This window comes from Podarcis tiliguerta (assembly GCF_965153285.1).
Source record: "Podarcis tiliguerta genome assembly, chromosome: 12".
In the NCBI taxonomy this organism is placed as follows: Eukaryota; Metazoa; Chordata; class Lepidosauria; order Squamata; family Lacertidae; genus Podarcis; species Podarcis tiliguerta.
This window is the reverse complement of record NC_139545.1, coordinates 22,627,577-22,646,436: the sequence shown is the minus strand read 5'-3', so window position 1 is coordinate 22,646,436 and position 18,860 is coordinate 22,627,577. Positions and strand designations below refer to the sequence as shown.

The following is an 18,860-nucleotide window of genomic DNA, read 5'->3' as shown; positions in this document are numbered from 1 at the left end:
TGAAGTGTTCCAAATGTTGCATTTTCTTTCAAAATCAGTTGAATAAAAAAAAACTAATTATCTTTTTAGATTTCCTCCAACTTGCATTTGCTAAAAAATTCCCTACTTTTTTAAAAAACCAAGAGTGTCTACTGTCACAAGGTTGACTCCAATGAAGCCATTGCATGAGTGGAACAACTTCCCCATGTGCAGCAGAACATCCTCTCTCCCCTCCACCTGTTCCCTCCCCAAATCTGCTTCGGGGGGACCCAGAGCAGATGCAGAGAGGGCTCTGTGAGGGAAGGAGAGACCAAAGTTGCATTGCACAAACGGAAGTTGTTCCACTTGCAGAATGGCTGTCCTGAATACAACCTAAAGAGAGAGATGCTGCCTCTTCCGGTGGTGCCAAAATTAGATCTGGCAGCCACTTAAAATTTATTTAACTAAACAAAAATGCAGTGCTTTTCATTTCTCAATATTACAGTCCCTCTAACAATAGCATTCTGAGGTAATTAATGAATAGAGAAGTTTCAGCACAGTGATTTAATGTTTTGGAGATAAGTCCAAAACATGTTTCCAAAATCAGGAAATGACCACTGAAGGCTTCAGTCATCTGCACACTTACTTCTGAGTAGAGATGTTCAAGACTACATCTTTCACAAGCACTGAACATCTTTTCATAGGGAACCAATATAAAGGGGGGGGGGTCATATATACAAGTATACATGTCTAATCCAAGAGCCAATTAATAGGACTGCTCAATGCTTATATCTATTGATGCAAGAGAATATGTATTTACTTTTTTGCCCCCTAGGTTCTGCATCGACTCAGCTGTATGGCACTGAAGAATCAAGTGTTTTTAGTGGTAAACTTAGGAACCAAGCAGCCCTGCAATCACAGTGATCGCCACTGCCCACCAGATGGGAGATACCACTTTAACACAAACGTAGTATTTAGTGACAGTGGTACACTCATAGCCAGATACCGAAAACAAAACCTGTATTTTGAACGTGCCTTTGATACTCCGCCAGAAGTAGATTACACTGTTTTTAATACGCCTTTTGCAGGCAAATTTGGAGTTTTCACTTGCTTTGACATCCTGTTCTATGAGCCAACAGTGAAGCTTATCAAGGAGTACAATTTAAAACAGGTTGTGTATCCTACTGCATGGATGAACCAGCTTCCGCTGCTGTCTGCTGTAGAATTTCAACAAGCATTTGCAGTTGCTTTCAACATCAATCTTTTGGCAGCGAATATCCATCGTCCTGACCTGGGTATGACAGGGAGTGGTATATACACACCATCAGAATCATTCATTTATTATAACATGGAGAATGATAAAGGCAAGCTTATAGTGGCCCAAATCCCTATTACATCGGGGCATGAAACCAACAATAACATGCAGACGAGTTTTTCAAACTCCCCTATGGACCATCAGATTTGTCGTAAGGAGGATCAAGAAGCCCACTGTGAAAAAGCTGAGAAAGGAGCCCAGGAAGCTCCACCTATATTTCATGGCGAAATGATGTATGACAATTTCACTTTTATGCCCATAATGGAAGCTGAAGGAGAGATCCAGGTCTGTTCCAATACTCTGTGCTGTTCCTTAAGTTACCAGAGACTGTTTGTATCAAAGGAACTCTATGCTTTAGGAGTATTTGATGGCCTTCATACAGTTCATGGGACATACTATGTACAAGCTTGTGCGTTAGTGAAGTGCGGCACCCTCGACTATACGAGTTGCGGGCAGGAAGTCACAAAGGCTACTGAACGGATAGATTTTCAGCTGCAAGGGAATTTCAGCACTGCTTTTGTCTTCCCTCTCTTGCTGAAGTCTGGCATTACTCTGGACTTTGCGGATTATCTGGGGTGGGAAAAGAACCACTATGTCATGCAGAAAAAGGGAGCATCTTCTGGCTTAATAACGGCCGGTTTATATGGACGATGGTATGAGAAGGACTAAAACAAGCATTTGGTGCAACCAAAAGTCGCGTGCCAAAATGAATGATTCAGGAGTTTGCTTAATAAAAGATTATTGTCCAATGGAGTTCTTGACTTGAACTGTGTATACCTAAAAAGTAATTTTAGGTTGCATGAATTCATAAAGGTTCTTTATCAATTGTAATGGTTCTAGGCGTTGCTCGTGCGTAAGCCGGTGCAAACACCTGGCTGGATTGCCTGAGCGAACCTTTTCTGTCCGGACAGCCACTCACCCGTGGCTGTCTCAATCGCTGGCAGAATCAGTCAGTGGGCGTTTCTTAAACTTCTTCCAGCAAAGAAGCTCTTTGACACCTAGTCTCCTCCTACTCTCTCTGTGCGAAAGCCTTCTGCGCAAGGAGGGCATAGGCAGCAGAGGACCTCTACTCTCCCCGCTGGTCCCCGGCAAGGAGTCATGGGACCGCCTCGCCGCTTCCCCCATCGTACCCAGAACTGGACACAGTTCTCCAGGTATGATCCGACCAAGGCAGAATATAGCAGTACTATTACTTCCACTGATCTGGACACTATACTATACTTCTGTTGATGCAGAATAGCATTAGCTTTCTTTGCTGCTGCATCACACCATTGACTCATGTTAAGCTTGTGGTCTACTAAGACCCCAAGATCCTTCTCACATGTACTACTGTCAAGCTAGTTGTCGCCCATCTTATACTTGTGCAGCTGGTTCTTCCTCCCTAAACGTTGCCCCACCCAGACCACATTTTACCAGCTTCTCTGTAAAAATATTCTAGGGGACTTTGTCAAAAGCCTTACTAAACTTAATATACACTACGTCCACAGTAGTCTTCTGATCTGCCAAGCTTGTAACTCTTATAAAAAAAGAAAAGAAATGAGATTTTTTGTCTGTCATGACTTGTTTCCGAGAAACCCATGCTGGGTCTTTGCATCCAGTATGGATAGGTTAAACACTTGTGAAATGCCCTGAGATCGGCAGATGAAGGGCAGTATACAAATTTAAATAATACTAATACCAAGTAGAAAGGACTTTTATAGTGAACAGAAAGGATGTTGAAGTATAATATGTCACTATATTAATAATAAGATACTGTATTAAGTGATGTGTTCTAATTCCACTTTCAATAACAGAACCCCACCCCCCAAAAAACGTCAGAAGCTTTAAAGGACTCCAGTGTGAAAGATATTTATAAAAACAACAGTTTTACCTTGCACTTCATCTTTTTTTTTCCTGCCTAAAAGAATGAACTTGAGAAAACAAGAGAAATGTTAAAGGTAATGCTAATTTGATTTATGAGTAAATGCAAAACAAATGTATAAATAAAAGCACTGTTGTTTGCTGTTGTAGCATGTCAGCATCACTCACCAGCAACAGCAAGTTGGAAACACTAGGAAAGAGAGGTTTACCAAGAACTTTCAGGTGGACAATATCCAGCTATTTTCACAGCTAGAGTGCTAGCTCTATCAAGTTCTGGTGGGATTAACAGTCCTTTCGATCAATTAGTAAGCCATCCATTCCATTTTATGCAATGCCACAGCGCATTAAGGAGAACGGTATGGAAAAGCAAAGGCCCCAGGCTTTTCAAATTATCCAACAGTAATAATGCATATGATCAATGATCAAAAGGCCTCCGGAAGATAGCTTAGTTATCGGAATGATTGATCTTTGCTTTAGAATCAACAGGACCAAAAAGGTTTCGTAGAATAGGATTTATAAATCTGAGGTATTCAATGAAGAGAAGCCCTTTAAGGAATTAACAATTATCCCACATAGATACACAGATTATTCATTAAATACAACTCTCACATCTGGGTTTTATTATACTCTGTAAAATATACACAGGAATCTTGATGTACTCAAAGAGTGCAGGTAAATACAGTATTCAAGCAGTCGCTATTTATATGTACATGCTCATTAATTCTTCAAAAACCCACAAAATTATCAAATAGATCAAAATACTGTCCTGTGTTTCCACACTATGTTCAGAAAACAAGCTGATAATTTACAATGGCATTAAAGTTTCCAGTTTCACAATACAAAAAGGATAAAAGAAGGTTGGGGTCGGTTTATAGCAAGTCATTTGTGTTTTACCTCAACATGCAAGAATATGTTCTTGCATGTACATAAGCAAGTTATAATTAAAAATGTTACTTTTCAATTAAAGCAGAACCAAATAAAGTAAATACCTCTATTTTAACAAATTTCATTTTAGGATCGAGAAATGTATTCCATTTTTCAGTTTATTCATTTTTTTTTTACAGTAGCCTGTTATAAATTAGACAAACTCAAGGCAAGCTGTAACTCTAGCTGAAGGACTAGGAAAACATTTCCAAAGATTCATCACTGTACCTTTTTGATGAGAGGGAAACCATTTTAACCATCCCCCAGTCACATCCTGTGCCATGAAAGCTTAGGAGGTGTTTTTTTTTTTTTTAATTAAAAAAATTATATACATCATAGAGGCACAAATCTCATGTCATTGTATATGATGTAGAAGACTGGGCAAGCTGTAGAAAATGCCATTTCCCTAAGGCAGCCTAGCAGGGTGTCCGGATTTTACAATTCTCATTTCTGATGCAGTTTTGCTCATCCAGATAATTACCATTCCTGTATTTTGAATAAAAATATATATTTAAAACAGATTTATTTTCGTAAAAGCTGTGCAATAAATACTGCATCGCTGTCTCATCTCCCTTTTATTATACTACTGTACAAGTTTCACCCCTGACTACTCCTGGTTAAGCCAGTACAGCTTCACTACTATAAGATTGTGACAAGTTCCTTTTCATTTCCTCTCAGAGAAACAAAACTGAAAATTAAGTTTCCCCCCCCCATGGTACATTTAACTGTGTTGGGAGGCTGTTAGGTGATTAAAAACAAATAAGACATTTAAAACCAAATCTAACATTAATTGTCAGAAGTAATTTGGGGGTTGGTTAAGACTATTACTTATTTAACCTATTCAACTTTTCAAAAAAAGTTTTGTTTTTTTAAATTAAAAAAAAGTCTAAGTTATTCATTTGGTCCTTTGGCAATTTGCTGCACAAACAACGCCTTCTGTACCAAACTCAATTATTGCCTTAAAAATGATCTTGGTAAGATTTAAATCTATTGTCTTCTTTGTTGTATAACTTGTTTATTCATTCAGACAGACAATGGTGCACAGCCTTTTTTAGGATTCTTCATGGCACCATGGACAACCTAGTACACTGCAATTAAATAACATTTTGTGTAATTTTTCTTTTCTTTTGCACCATGGATTCGAAGCATTTCCTTTGCATAACCTGCTTTTAAAAGCCTTTGGGAAGTTGCACAAATGTTTCATGTGCACCCATGTTTGTTTAAAAAAAAAACAACCTCTTCTGGGTGTCCCTTTTTTATATTCAGAAACTGCTTTCTCCAACAACACAATCTTGGAATTCAGCAAGTGAGTTCCTCTTCTGACCTCCAAGGAAGCTTCTTAATAGGTTTCAGAATCCGAGTCATTAAGTTCATCTTCTTCCGTATATGGGTAGCCATCTTCCCTGCCAATGTTGTTGAAACTACAGTAAGAACTATGTTCACTCCTGATAATAGGTAAGGAGTCAAAGGTGACAGTTTTTGAGGTGTTGGTGTAATGATTAATGGCATTGAAAGTAAGGGAAGGTAGCGTGGTGCTTGACGAAACAGGCATCATTGTGGCCAGAATGAGAGCTAGGCAATCAGCAACATCCTTATTGGGAGCACAGGCCAAAGCTGGTGTATAACCTAGAGTCAGAATAAAATCATAAATTTTAGTTCAAGGCACACCCAAAATTTCAGATATCAAAGTCCATTCACTTGGTACAGCAGCAAAGTACGATTTTGTTATGCTATACAGTTTAACCTTGAGTTCTCAAACGGAATCCATTCCAGAAGTCCGTTCAACTTCCGAAAACGTTCGAAAACCAAGGCACAGCTTCCAACTGGCTGCAGGAGCTTCCTGCACTCAGTTGGAAGCCGTGTCAGACATTTGGGTTCCAAAGAATGTTCGCAAACCGGAACACTCACTTCCGGGTTTGCAGTGTTCGGGAGCCAAAAGGTTCGAGTCACAAGGCATTCGAGAACCAAAGTACAATTGTACTAATTAAAAACTGGATTATGTGGGTGACAGACAACTGTGTCCGTCTGCCAAGTGGGAATGGGTTTCCATTTGTGCAATGGGACTCTGAGTTAGTGTGCGCAGCTTCTGTTTTAGACTGGCCACAACTTTTGTGACATCCAAACTGTGCTGAATGGAAACAAGTCAACTTCAAACCACAATTTATAAAGGTGGTCAATTCTCAGCAATTAGCTGCACTTTAAGGTTTGGATATAATGCTTAACTGTGGCTAATCTAATATTGAACCTTCCAATCTCCTTGTAACTGCAGTGGGAAGAAGCTGGGAAGCACGCAAGCCCAAGGTGAACAGCAACACATAATGCTAAACCATGGTTTAGAAATTGCAGGCAAACCATGTGACCGCTGATTTAGATGGTTTGGTAAAATAGGTAAAGGGACCCCTGACCAGTTGTGACCGACTCTGTGGTTGCGGCGCTCATCTCGCTTTATTGGCAGAGGGAGCCGGCGTACAGCTTCCAGGTCATGTGGCCAGCATGACTAAGCCGCTTCTGGCAAACCAGAGCAGCGCACAGAGACGCCGTTTACCTTCCCGCCGGAGCGGTACCTATTTATCTACTTGCACTTTGATGTGCTTTTGAACTGCTAAGTTGGCAGGAGCTGGACCGAGAAAGGGGAGCTCACCCCATCACGGGGATTCGAACTGCCGACCTTCTGATCGGCAAGTCCTAGGCTCTGTGGTTTAACCCACAGCGCCACCCGCATCCCTTGTTGTTAAAATAGCATTAGACAAATTCATGGAAAATAGACCCCAATAGATGCCCAGAAGCAGCATACCTTTGAATACCAGCTTCTTGGAGGCAATATGACACTGCTGGGAAAGGAAGTGCTATGCAGGTTCTTTTGATTCAACTTTACCCTGTTTAAATTTACTTACCATTTTCATCAACGGCAAGTACACTTGCTCCTTTTCCTAGAAGTTCTTGAACTACAACCGTTAATCCATTTCGAGCAGCAACATGCAAAGGTCTGCAGAGACAACCACCCACAAATCTTACGACAAACACTTTCAAAATGCATACAAAGATTGCTGTCTGATTATATTAGTATTTTCATTTCTATCCTTGTGAAGAGGTAATTATATACATATTAAAGCAAACCGTTGCAATTTCTAGAGTAGAAAAAGTGATATCCAAATATTTGAGCATGTTTAAATCTTTGTAAGTAGCTTGTTATGTATCTGTAGAATTAATCTATTACTACAATACAGAGAGAGTGGGACTTATAGTCCGCCAATATCTGAAGGACCAAAGGTTAGCCAACCTTGGTGTAAATACAGAATCTATATGGTGTGAGACTAAGCAGTTCTTTCGTTCTCATGTAACCTGTAATTTTTTTGCGAACTCTTATCCTATTCCAAGCAAACATGAATCAGAGTACAGTAACTGTGTCAGTAACTAGCAAAACATCCTTTTTCTGTCCCTTGTTTTAAGCCAGCATGATTACTATTCTCCTGCCTTGTGACCTGTAAATTATTGCTACTTTTGTTTACTGTTAATATTTCTGTTCTGCCTTGCCCTTTGCTGAATGCTTCCATGAAGACCATTTCTTAAAACATTGTATAGATTAAGCTCATATACTGCCAATTATCACACAAAAAATATTTAGTGAGCACTTTCCCCCATAATCTCCCTGCTCCCACTCCACTACATTCACCTAAATATAGTTTCTTCAATAATAGATTTTCAGTGCTATATGAAGCTCTACTTACGTCTGCAAGGCTGCATTGGTGGCATTGATGAGATTTCTATCTGTAATCTTCTCCAGTATTAACAAGGCACTAGTTTCATGACCCTTTTTTAAAAAGGAAGGAAAAGGAAAAAGAGATTATTTATTCTTCCTTTATTCTTCCTTTGAAACAAAAATCTATTATTTTAAACCTTGGCAAATTCAACATGTATATTTGAAACAACAGCAACAGAGATTTGTAACTAGTAGGTAGAGTTTTTATTAGCACTAAGTATGGGCTGCAGAAGGACACAAGATACTTAGCCCAATATGCTTAGATATTATAATGGTGAGGACTGCATGTTTCTGTCTTTTACTTCAGTGTCTACAATTTTTGTACCCACTGCTGCCTCTCTTCCTTCATTCCGTTTCTGAACTGTATCATCTTCTTCCCCCCACCCCTTTGCCAAAATGCCCTCTGTATTCCAAGCAGATCCAGTATATGGGATGATGTTTCATCTGCCCAATGATGGAATAGTTCTGGTAGAGAGTCCAGACTGCTGGACACCTTAAAAAGCTCAACAGATGGACTTCATTGTCTTAGCTTTAGATCAGGCATAGGCGAACTCGGCCCTCCAGATGTTTTTTTGAGACTACAATTCCCATCATCCCTGACCATTGGTTCTGTTAGCTAGGGATGATGGGAGTTGTAGTCCCCAAAAACATCTGGAGGGCCGAGTTCGCCTATACCTGCTTTAGATAGCCGTTGTTAAAAATCTGTTACCTGGCTCAGTGTTTATGCAGCTATGAATGAAGCAAGCATGATAAAGAACTCGGCACCCCACTCAAGGTGTAGTTCTTTCCCAGTGCATTTAAAAGACTGCTGCATCACCACTGCTGCTCTAGACCAACTTTATTCAAATGGATAAATGATGAAAACCACGACGAGACCAGCAATAAATCACAGAAGCTCCAAACTGGAAAATGATACATACCTTGCTGCAAGCCAAATGCAGTGCTGTGTTTTTACACTTATCTTGCAAGGTCAGATCGGCTTTAGCGCTGCTAACCAACACCTCTGAAAGAAGTAAAGTGTCACATTAACTGAAAAGATGCATTTATAGACAGAAGCTTTATAGTGTACAACTTTTTTTTACTGTTATCTCATCAGCAGAGATTGTTCCCAACTCGGAAGTGTAAATAGGCCTGACATGATTAAGAACATAAGAGCATGCTTGCTGTATCAGATCAAAAGCCTTCCAGGTTGAGCGATCTGTTTCACAAAGTTGCCAACCAGATACCTTTGGGAATCCCTCAAGCATGATTTGAATGCAATAGTCTCTCCTGCCACTCAAGTAACTGTTGGTAACATTTTTTTGTTTGTGTGAGCAAATTTCCCTACTGCCCCATGTTTCATCATCCTATGCTTTTCTATCCTCTTAAGTCACTCAACAGGTAGCCTCACTTACACTGTGGCTTATCCTGTGAATGAAATTATGAAACTACTGTTAAGAGGATGCGTGTTCTTTTGAATCCAATTCTGTTGATTAATAAAAATATTAACCCAAGAAAGTTGCTTGGTTGATCAATCTGAAATCTGCAAATCTGCTTTAAAAAATGGCCTATGCAGTTCTAATGTAGGCTTTTTACATTAGTAGAATTAATAGTTATTAGTAATGAAAACAGAAAATACACAAGAGTTCTCTTTTTACCAACTGTATTTGTTTGTCCATTTTCTGCAGCCATCATTAGAGGGGTCTTCCCAGAAGAATCTACAGAGTTTACTTGTGCATTATGGCTGAGCAAAAGCTGTAAGCACTCTACATGGTCTGTAAAGGCTGCTGCATGGAGAGGAGTTCTGGGGAGAAGAAAAAGAGCGCACTTTGTAGATAAAAAGGAGGCTAACAACTAATATCATATGCATGATTCTACCTAAAAACATAACCCGTCTAACGGTTGTAGAAAAAACTGCTTTAGAAGTTTATGATTTGTGAATTTGAATTATCTCAACACTTTAGAGTCAACTATATACATTTCATTTCCCCTCTTGCCCTTTTCATGGAATAACAAGGGGCAGGAGATATAGAAAGAGTGGGGTTGGGCAAAGCACCGCAGATATTACAAAAGAGGTCCAAACCCAGATCATATCATAAGTTATTTTTTTTTAGAGTTTTGGTTTACTGTGTAAAGAAAGCGCAATCCTATATAAGTTTAATGAAGGATTTCCAGATACTTTTATGTAGGATCACACAGCTTTATTTCTTTATTTACTGAACATATTATAAATTATACATATCACTGCAATGTATAGGGAAGGGAATAGTCCAGTCAGCTTGAAATTATAAGTCAAGTATTAAATCTAGCTAGAACATATATAATACAGTAGTTAACCTACTATTGTAAAATACTAAGCTTTTACAGATATTAAAACATCAGCTGTTTTAAATTAGAACACACAGATCTAGCCTAAGGCCCATCTGAACTATATATTTAAAGCAGTATCATACCAAAGAATCCTGAGAACTGTCGCTCATTAAGGGTACTGAGAGTTGTTAAGAGCCCCCTGTTCCTCTCATAGAGCTACAGATTGGTTTAACAACCAATTCCACTTCCCAGGGAACTCTGGGAACTGTAGCTCCATGAGGGGAATAGGGGTCTCTTAACAACTCTTGGCACCCTGAACAAACTACACTTCTCAGAATACTTTGGGGGAAGCCATGACTGTTTAAAGTATGGTATTGTTTAAAATGTGTAGTGCAGATGGGGCCTTAACCTAGATTAAACACATGAAACCTGTGACAAAATGTTGTTGTTGGCATGCTGCTGTCCAGGGTTCTACCAAACCCTTGGCTTTCTACCAAAATACCGTATTTTTTGCTCTATAAGACTCACTTTTTCCCTCCTAAAAAGTAAGGGGAAATGTGTGTGCGTCTTATGGAGCGAATGCAGGCTGCGCAGCTATCCCAGAAGCCAGAACAGCAAGAGGGATTGCTGCTTTCACTGCGTAGCGATCCCTCTTGCTGTTCTGGCTTCTGAGATTCCGTTTGTTTTTTTCTTGTTTTCCTCCTCCAAAAACTAGGTGCGTCTTGTGGTCTGGTGCATCTTATACTGTGAAAAATATGGTACTTCATTACATTCAAGCTCCACCTCCCTTACTGGGATAACAGTCAGAGAACACATAAAGCAACAACTCTGGCTACTTATTAAGCAGAACTGAAAATGCAGAACATTCTTTTTAGTAAATGTACTTCAGACCTTACCTGGCTTTCCCGTCTGTAGAATTTACAATGCTAGAACCCAGTGTATCAATTAGCATTTCAGCAGCGCCCTCGTTATCATTAATCCTATCAGAAATTTAAAAGGGAATTACTTCCAGAAAAGCTGCAGTTTGTTAAAAAGATAAAATGAATTCCATGTAGAAGTTGCTTACACAGCACAATGCAATGGGCTGAAAGCATTTCCTTCCATTTTCTGGAAAACTTCCTGCTCCAAAAGAAGTTCGACACAGCTGTCATGACCTAAAATGGTTTAAATGCCAGATAGCAAATGCAAAATAATACAAATCAGAGGTCTTTATTATGAAACACTAAGTATAAATAGAATGTATAGTTTATTTCTTATGTGTAACATGTTGGAAACTGATGTTTATTTTGGAACACTCCTGACTATCAGGTAAATGTAGCCATAGGTACCATTTTTTCATGGCTACGATGCTGTCACACAGCTACTATTATAGAAATGGGTGAAACCAACAGAGGGTGAGGAAGGAGATAAATGAATTGAAGATCTATTGGCAGAAATATTGAATAGCGTGTGTCTTTTGTGTATGTGGACTCCGACACTTATTTATCTTTTCCCTGTATGTGTTTATTTGCTATCCATGACCCATTCTGTGGCCTGGCAATTGGCTGCTTCCTACAGAGACATCCTGGCACATGGCACTTCTAATTAGTCACATGTTCTGGGACCAATCAGCTACAAACTTCCTAAGGTACTTTGGCATGTGTAAATCTTCACAGAATGGCGCATAAGATAATATGTTGCCTCTGCCCAAATGCCTCCTGGTGCGTTTTAGGATTTTATTAGTTAGCACTGTCTGATCTGAGAATGGCAATGGAGATTGGAAGCACAAGGCAGCTTGTATGAGTCACGTGATTCTACACCAACCAAGCATTCCCCTAGAATATTTATTCTTAAGAAATGATCATGTCTTATTTACCATTGTAACAGGCCCAGTGCAATGATGTATATCCATGATTGTCTGCAAGGGCAGGTACTGTATCTCCAGATGCTGCTGACTGCAAGAGTGCTCCTAACACCCCAATATGTCCACATGCAGCTGACAAATGTATAGGCGTTCGTCCTCTGCAATCTCGTAGTATGGACTTTGCACCGTGTTGAAGCAGAGCTTCTACACACTCCTCGTGTCCTGTAACTGCCTGGAAAAAATGTAACACAGAAAGCATATATTGCGTCAACGTGTATATAGTCACAAAGAAGAAGAAGAAAATCAATGGTCTCCACAGTTATGTGATCCATCTATTGCTTCTCTACCATATCAGCCCAATCTGTTTTCACATCAATAAATGGACATTTGTGTACAAAAAGGCAGATGGAGCCTGCTAGGAATGTAGGCTTCAAAAGCTATTGAGAGCTGATTTTGCATGTCTCAGGACACTTTCCAAACAGCATTTGTTTCTGTATTGTTAACGCTACAGCATTTACATTGTAAGCCACTTTGTAACAGTTTGCTATAAAAGGGGAGGGGTATATAATATATACAGGGACGCGGGTGGCGCTGTGGGTTAAACCACAGAGCCTAGGACTTGCCGATTAGAAGGTCAGCGGTTCGAATCCCCGCGACGGGGTGAGCTCCCGTTGCTCGGGCCCTGCTCCTGCCAACCTAGCAGTTCGAAAGGACATCAGAGTGCAAGTAGATAAATAGGTACCACTCCAGCAGGAAGGTAAACGGTGTTTCCGTGTGCTGCTCTGGTTTCCAGAAGTGGATTAGTCATGCTGGCCACATGACCTGGAAGCTGTATGCCTGCTCCCTCGGGCAATAAAGCGAGATGAGCACGGCAACCCCAGAGTCGGTCACGACTGGACCCAATGGTCAGGGGTCCCTTTACCTATATAACATATAAATAAAGTGTTCTGGATGCAGACTAAGTTAGTTGAACTTAGTTTCCATTGAAATCAATGACTCTTTAGTCATGACTTGCTTGTTGCGCTGAGCTCAGCAAGACCTCTAAGCATAACTAATTCAGTCTATATCTAAAGCAATGCTTCTCTGGGGAAACTTCAGCGATGCTACCTATTGAAGCAAAAGGTGAGGCAGGGGGCAATGAATGACACACTTACCCCTCTGTGCAATGCTGTTCTTCCCCATTTATCTTTGGCATCTACATTTGCTCCTTTATTAAGCAATGAATAGACACAATCTGTGTGCCCATTGAGAACAGACAACATCAGAGGAGTCCTGGAAGAGAAACAAAAAAACCCCACACATTCTATGTTAACAAGCTCACAAACCTGCTCACGTGGCAAGCTAGGCAACTGTGAAGAGAAACATTAGCAAATCCTAGTTTGACTCAGTCCATAGACTGGAAGGGCTGCTGCACATCTGAATGGAGACAGAGACAAATCTTCTTAAAAGGAGCATACCATATATTAAAGAGCAGGGGCAGGCAACCTAAGGCCCGGGGGCCGGAGGCGGCCCAATCACATTCTCAATCTGGCCACGGACAGTCCGGGAATCAGCGTGTTTTTACATGAGTAGAATGTCTGCTTTTATTTAAAATGCATCTCTGGGTTATTTGTGGGGCATAGGAATTTATTTTATTTTTTTCAAAATATAGTCCGGTCCACCACATGGTCTGAAGGACGGTGGACCGGCCCACGGCTGAAAAAGGTTGCTGACCCCTGTTAAAGAGAGTAGGATAGAGAAGCCAGGTCAAAATACAGTTGTGATGCACCTTTCAGTACTGTTGCCTCATAACTGTCTGCAAGCCACAACCTGAAAAATGTATGCAATGCCTTAGCCCTTTGTTCTTTATTTTATTTGCAGAATGATTTGAAGATCTGCCTGGTAATAAACTATTTCATGGGTTTTTAAATAATGAATGCTCTGCAATAATTCAGCACTGAGTTTCATAAAAGCCCAGCTGGAGGTAATCGTTCAATACTGCATATCTTAATTTGAAAATAAACATTATCCAGAAGAAAACATGGCCACTGGGAATAATAAATTATGAAGAAAATGATCAAATATATTTATTTACATTCTTTATCTGAATCTGTTTCCTCCGGGCAAACCATGAACTATAAATCCAAGAACAAACTTTGGTTATAGCTTCAAGTTTGTCTGGAGTGAGACAAACCATGAGCCTGAGTTTGGATGAAACACTAAGCCAAACCGCATTGGCTTAGCTCAGAGCAGAGCAATGGCAGCAGGGCCAGAAGAGGAGCAAATAGTGAAATCTCCTAGTAAAAAAAAGTCTCAAAAGACCAGAAAGCAATTTAGGTATTAAAGAAAACCTCATTATTTGGTTCATAGTCTACTGAAATATTTACTGTATGTGTTCAAAGCAAATAAATATCAGGCAAATATGAGTATATTTCTTTTTAAAAATCAAATGGTCCTAAAGGATTTTTTTTAATGCTATTTTGATTTCATGCTCATGTCAGCCCAGCACTGTCGAGCTCAATTTACGAGAAAAATGCAATTTGAGACATACTGTCCATTTCCGTCTTGGATGTCGACAGCATTCTGTGGTTCTGCATTTCCTATCAATAACCGCAGACATTCCGAATGACCATTTGTAGCTGTAAAATATTAACAAATAAAACATGAAAATCATTAAGCATCAAATTATTTGAAAATTTATAATTTCTGTTTTAAGACTGTCAGAAGGTATTACTGCATTAAAGCATAAAATACATTTTTGCCAGTGATGCAACCACATTCCATTTATCCTAAGGGTGAAATAATGCAAATTTTGGCTGACAAATCTGGATTAACTAAAGACCTTAGGCTTTAGTGGAGAGGGCAAGAGGGAATGGCTGAGATTCACATCACATAAGGGAGTAACTTGCAACTTACAGGATTTGTTTTGCCTGGGTGGGGATTATGTGATCAAGAGGGTCGGGTATAAATCTTTTAAAATAAACTAAATAAAAAAATAGACTGAGGATCCCAAGTCACCCAGAAAGCACACACATCTTATGTGCTGGGCTGCTTCTTCATGTTATCCATGCAAGGCTACCATCAAAGCCCAAAGCTTAAGGGAGACCAGAAAATATAACCGCATACAATTCACTGCTCTGGGTGCCTGAAGATTTTTGATAACTCAAAACCTCCGCAAAAACAAATGGACAAGGAAAGGAAGGAGACAGAAGCTCCCAAGCCAATGTAGTTAGAGATGTGGAGGCCTGGATTTAACACCTCTAGTTATAAAATAGGGTCCAATAAAACCAAATAAAATAACCAGAGTAAGATCAATATAACATATTGAAAGCAATTTTTGTAACTATCTGCTTTTTAGAAACAGCAGAATTAGATAATCTGTTCTCTATTTGTAAGACCACTTGATTTAAAAAATAATAATAACTAAGCGGGGGGGGATTTCTTAAACAAAACAAACAAATTTCCACCCTATTTACTACTTTTCTGCTATGGTTTAAAAATGAAGTGTTATAGGTCTTACCTGCAGCATGTATTGGTGTTCTCTTTACAACATAGTCTTTCACCAAAATAGATGCCCCCTGATTAATTAGTACATCGACACATTCAACGTGTCCTTTAAAAGCTGCAAGATCCAATGGCGTTCTACCATTATTGTTCCGGACATCAAGATCCAACAAAGACTGTACTAATACTTCCAGAGCTTGATGGTGTCCATGATAGGCCTGAGAAATGTTACAATTTTAGATAGATGTAGACATTACAGTGATAAAAATGAATCAGATTTGAGACAAAAATGTACACTTTACAAAAATATCTATCAAACGTAGCCCAGGTTTTCGCAAGCGTAAATAATTATTGATGCATAAACGAACTCAAAGCACAAGTCAAAATTACATTAAATCACCCAATGCAAAGGTATGTTTATTTTCTAAAAGGCCAATAATCAATATTTGGTGAACTAAATACTTACAGCTAAGTGCAATGGACTAATTGGTGCCCTGTTGTCTGAATCATTCAGCATGTCTGTTCCAGATGTTTCCATTAGCTAAACAGAAAAATATACACGATGAAAGTCAAATTATTTTTAAGTTGACATACATACTTCAACAATGCATGGTTGTCCCAATCTAAATTCGCTAACAGAGGGAAAATACCAATGTGAGGAATTTGTATTTTAAAATAAAAACATGCTTGTTGAGCTCTTGTAACAAAAACAAAGAGCTTACACTTAAACTTTTCATTTTCCCCCCTGACATACTATAAAAGACTTGATGTTAACAACGTTTTTTTGTTTGTTTGTTTGTTTTTTAAAGATCAGTTAATGGTTATAAGCCTCCAGGAAAAGACTGGGTGAGAAATGGAAGCATATGAGAAGGATGTTCCTTGGCCTGGTTCACATTTCACAGTAAGACAGGGTATGGTTTACTGTAACTGCATGCTGAATATGCTGGCTCCTGGCGAGGAGCTGACACCCACTTTCCATCAGGCTTTTTCGGTCACCGAAGGATGGCAAGCTAAGCCAAAGTTGGGCTCAGCATGTCATCCCAAGCCAGGATTGTGATAAACGTCTCTTCTCCCTAACCACGACCTGTAACCATCGGATGACCCTCTGCTACAAGGGGAGCGCTTACCGTATTTTTCGCTCTATAAGACGCACTTTTTTCCTACTAAAAAGTAAGGGGAAATGTGTGTGCGTCTTATGGAGTGAATGCAGGCTGTGCGGCTAAGCCAGAACAGCGAGTGGGATTGCTGCACAGCGCTCCCTCTTGCTCTTCTAGCTTCTGGCTTAGCCACGCGAAGCCTCTTCAGGGCACGGGGAGCCTTCATCCCCCTGCCCTGAGGAGGCTTCGCACGGCTATCCCAGAAGCCAGAACAGCAAGAGGGGTCGTTGTGCAGCACTCCCTCTTGCTGTTCTAGCTTCTGGCTTAGCCCCTCTGTCCCTTCCCCCACCTCCCGGAAAAGCCCGCAAGAGCCGCGCTCCCTTTAAAGAGCCACGCGGAGCATGTGTGCAACTCTTTGGGGCTTTTCTCCCTTCTTGGCGAAAAGCCAGCAAGCGCCACACACACGCTCCACGCGGCTCGTGAAAGGGAGCGCTGAGCAGAGCCTGGGATGCAGACAGGCTCTGCTCAGTGCTCCCTTTAAAGAATATTTTTTTCCTTGCATTCCCCCTCTAAAAACTAGGTGTGTCTTATGGTCAGGTGCATCTTATGGAGCGAAAAATACGGTAATTATGATCCCAGCTTTGGAGAAAACACTAAGCCAAATCTTGGCTTAGTTGCTGTGCCACATTAACTTTAAAAGCTAGAGGATCAAAGTAGCTGCAATATCCTCCCTGGGAGCTGCACGATCATGCTATGCTATGGTTTGGCTTAGCATGATGTGTGAATGCAGACTTTAAGGAATCAAGCTGAATTAAAGAAGCCAAAAAACTACATCACGAAAACTGAGCTAAATGAGAAACAAGCAGCAATTTGTGGTTTCTTTAACTTGCCTACTTGTATCACCAGGATCACAGTAGACAACATAAAAGCTATCTGAACGTTACTAATTAGCTTCTTTGGAAAACAAACTAGAAGAACCATATGTTTTATTCTGAGTCATTCAACTTTTAGTTAAGTATCTGCTGAATTTCCAGTATAAATAGTGAAATGTCAAACAAAATTAGGCTATAAAGCATTCTGAATATTTGCAATAAATATTTTACAGCAAATGTCTTTATACTTACAACATCTAGAGGTGTTTCGCTGGCAATCTGCAATGAAATCCACACTTTAGATAACAGTTGTTAAAAATGTGAATACAAAGCTCCAAATTTTTTATTATTCTTCAGAAAATTCATGGTTCTGAATTTAAGTTTATAAAACAGTAATTGTAATTCAAATATGTACATATATTTGCAGATATGTATTACACTTTGTATCCCAGGTTTGGTATGCAAATCATGCTTGGAACAATCTATAATATCCTCAGTGTAGTTAAAGGCAACAATCCAACTGATTTTGTTTGAAATGGACTTTACATATTGGCCAATATTCAAAGAATAATGCTTGTTCTGGGCTTCTGTTTTTTAAACAGCATGCCACACGGCAATCACTTTTCAAACTGTATGGAATATTCAAAAGCAGACTTATGTACCAGTATTATGGTATTGGGGTCTACAGTTCAAAGAAAAAGAAAAAAAAATCACGTCAACATGCTTAATAAGTAATAGTTCCTCTTTAACAAAGCTTATTGCTAATTGACACCATTTTAATGTGGAAGAGGGGATTATTGGATTGTCTTTGTTTTTGTTGTGTGTGTGTGTGTATGTATATATATATAGATATAGATATAGATAGATAGATAGATAGATATAGATATAGATAATGTTGTGTACCACCTTCAGCTATAGGGCGGTATACAAATTTAATAAATGATAATAAAATAATAATTAAGGCTTCAGAGAAAGCTAAAAGTAGCTTTTTACTATTGTTTTTCTTTGTAAATGCTCAAGGATAATAAATTTTATTTTTCATGATTATCTCTTTTTGGCTTAGAAAAAACCTGATCTACATGTACTTCCTAAGATTTCTCACACAATCTTTATTTACTGGTCAATGTCCTTCACAGTAGAAGAAGAAGAAGAAGAGGAGTTTGGATTTGATATCCCGCCTTTCACTCCCTTTAAGAAGTCTCAAAGCGGCTAACATTCTCCTTTCCCTTCCTCCCCCACAACAAACACTCTGTGAGGTGAGTGGGGCTGAGAGACTTCAAAGAAGTGTGACTGGCCCAAGGTCACCCAGCAGCTGCATGTGCAGTAAATTATCTTACCAATTCAAGGCATAAGCGATGACCATAAGCTGCAGAATAATGAACTGCATTGTATCCTTGCTTGTCTCGAATCCCTGGATTTGCATCATTTCTTAATAAATATTCCAGGCACCTGCGCAAAA

At 39.5% G+C, this 18,860-nt stretch overlaps 2 protein-coding genes across 3 annotated transcripts in view; one reads left to right on the top strand and one right to left on the bottom strand.

Moving 5' to 3' along the window:
• Positions 1 to 2,026, top strand: part of BTD (biotinidase) — a 57,940-nt gene extending 55,914 nt beyond the window's left edge. Inside the window, exon 4 of the mRNA XM_083405037.1 lies at positions 794 to 2,026. Within this exon, the coding sequence (XP_083261163.1) occupies positions 794 to 1,942 (1,149 nt within the window). The 3' untranslated portion in view covers positions 1,943 to 2,026. The remainder of the gene's footprint in view (positions 1 to 793) is intronic.
• Positions 2,027 to 3,730: 1,704 nt separating this feature from the next.
• Positions 3,731 to 18,860, bottom strand: part of ANKRD28 (ankyrin repeat domain 28) — an 87,600-nt gene continuing 72,470 nt past the window's right edge. For both annotated transcript variants that reach the window (XM_083404683.1, XM_083404682.1), the window contains exons 15-28: positions 18,739 to 18,850; positions 17,654 to 17,680; positions 15,899 to 15,973; positions 15,449 to 15,650; positions 14,480 to 14,567; positions 13,104 to 13,221; positions 11,962 to 12,181; positions 11,173 to 11,260; positions 11,003 to 11,086; positions 9,455 to 9,600; positions 8,738 to 8,820; positions 7,786 to 7,868; positions 6,952 to 7,043; positions 3,731 to 5,683 (exon numbers count right to left, since the gene is read on the bottom strand). In XM_083404683.1, the coding sequence (XP_083260809.1) occupies positions 5,397 to 5,683; positions 6,952 to 7,043; positions 7,786 to 7,868; positions 8,738 to 8,820; positions 9,455 to 9,600; positions 11,003 to 11,086; positions 11,173 to 11,260; positions 11,962 to 12,181; positions 13,104 to 13,221; positions 14,480 to 14,567; positions 15,449 to 15,650; positions 15,899 to 15,973; positions 17,654 to 17,680; positions 18,739 to 18,850 (1,705 nt within the window). In that variant the 3' untranslated portion in view covers positions 3,731 to 5,396. The remainder of the gene's footprint in view (positions 5,684 to 6,951; positions 7,044 to 7,785; positions 7,869 to 8,737; positions 8,821 to 9,454; positions 9,601 to 11,002; positions 11,087 to 11,172; positions 11,261 to 11,961; positions 12,182 to 13,103; positions 13,222 to 14,479; positions 14,568 to 15,448; positions 15,651 to 15,898; positions 15,974 to 17,653; positions 17,681 to 18,738; positions 18,851 to 18,860) is intronic.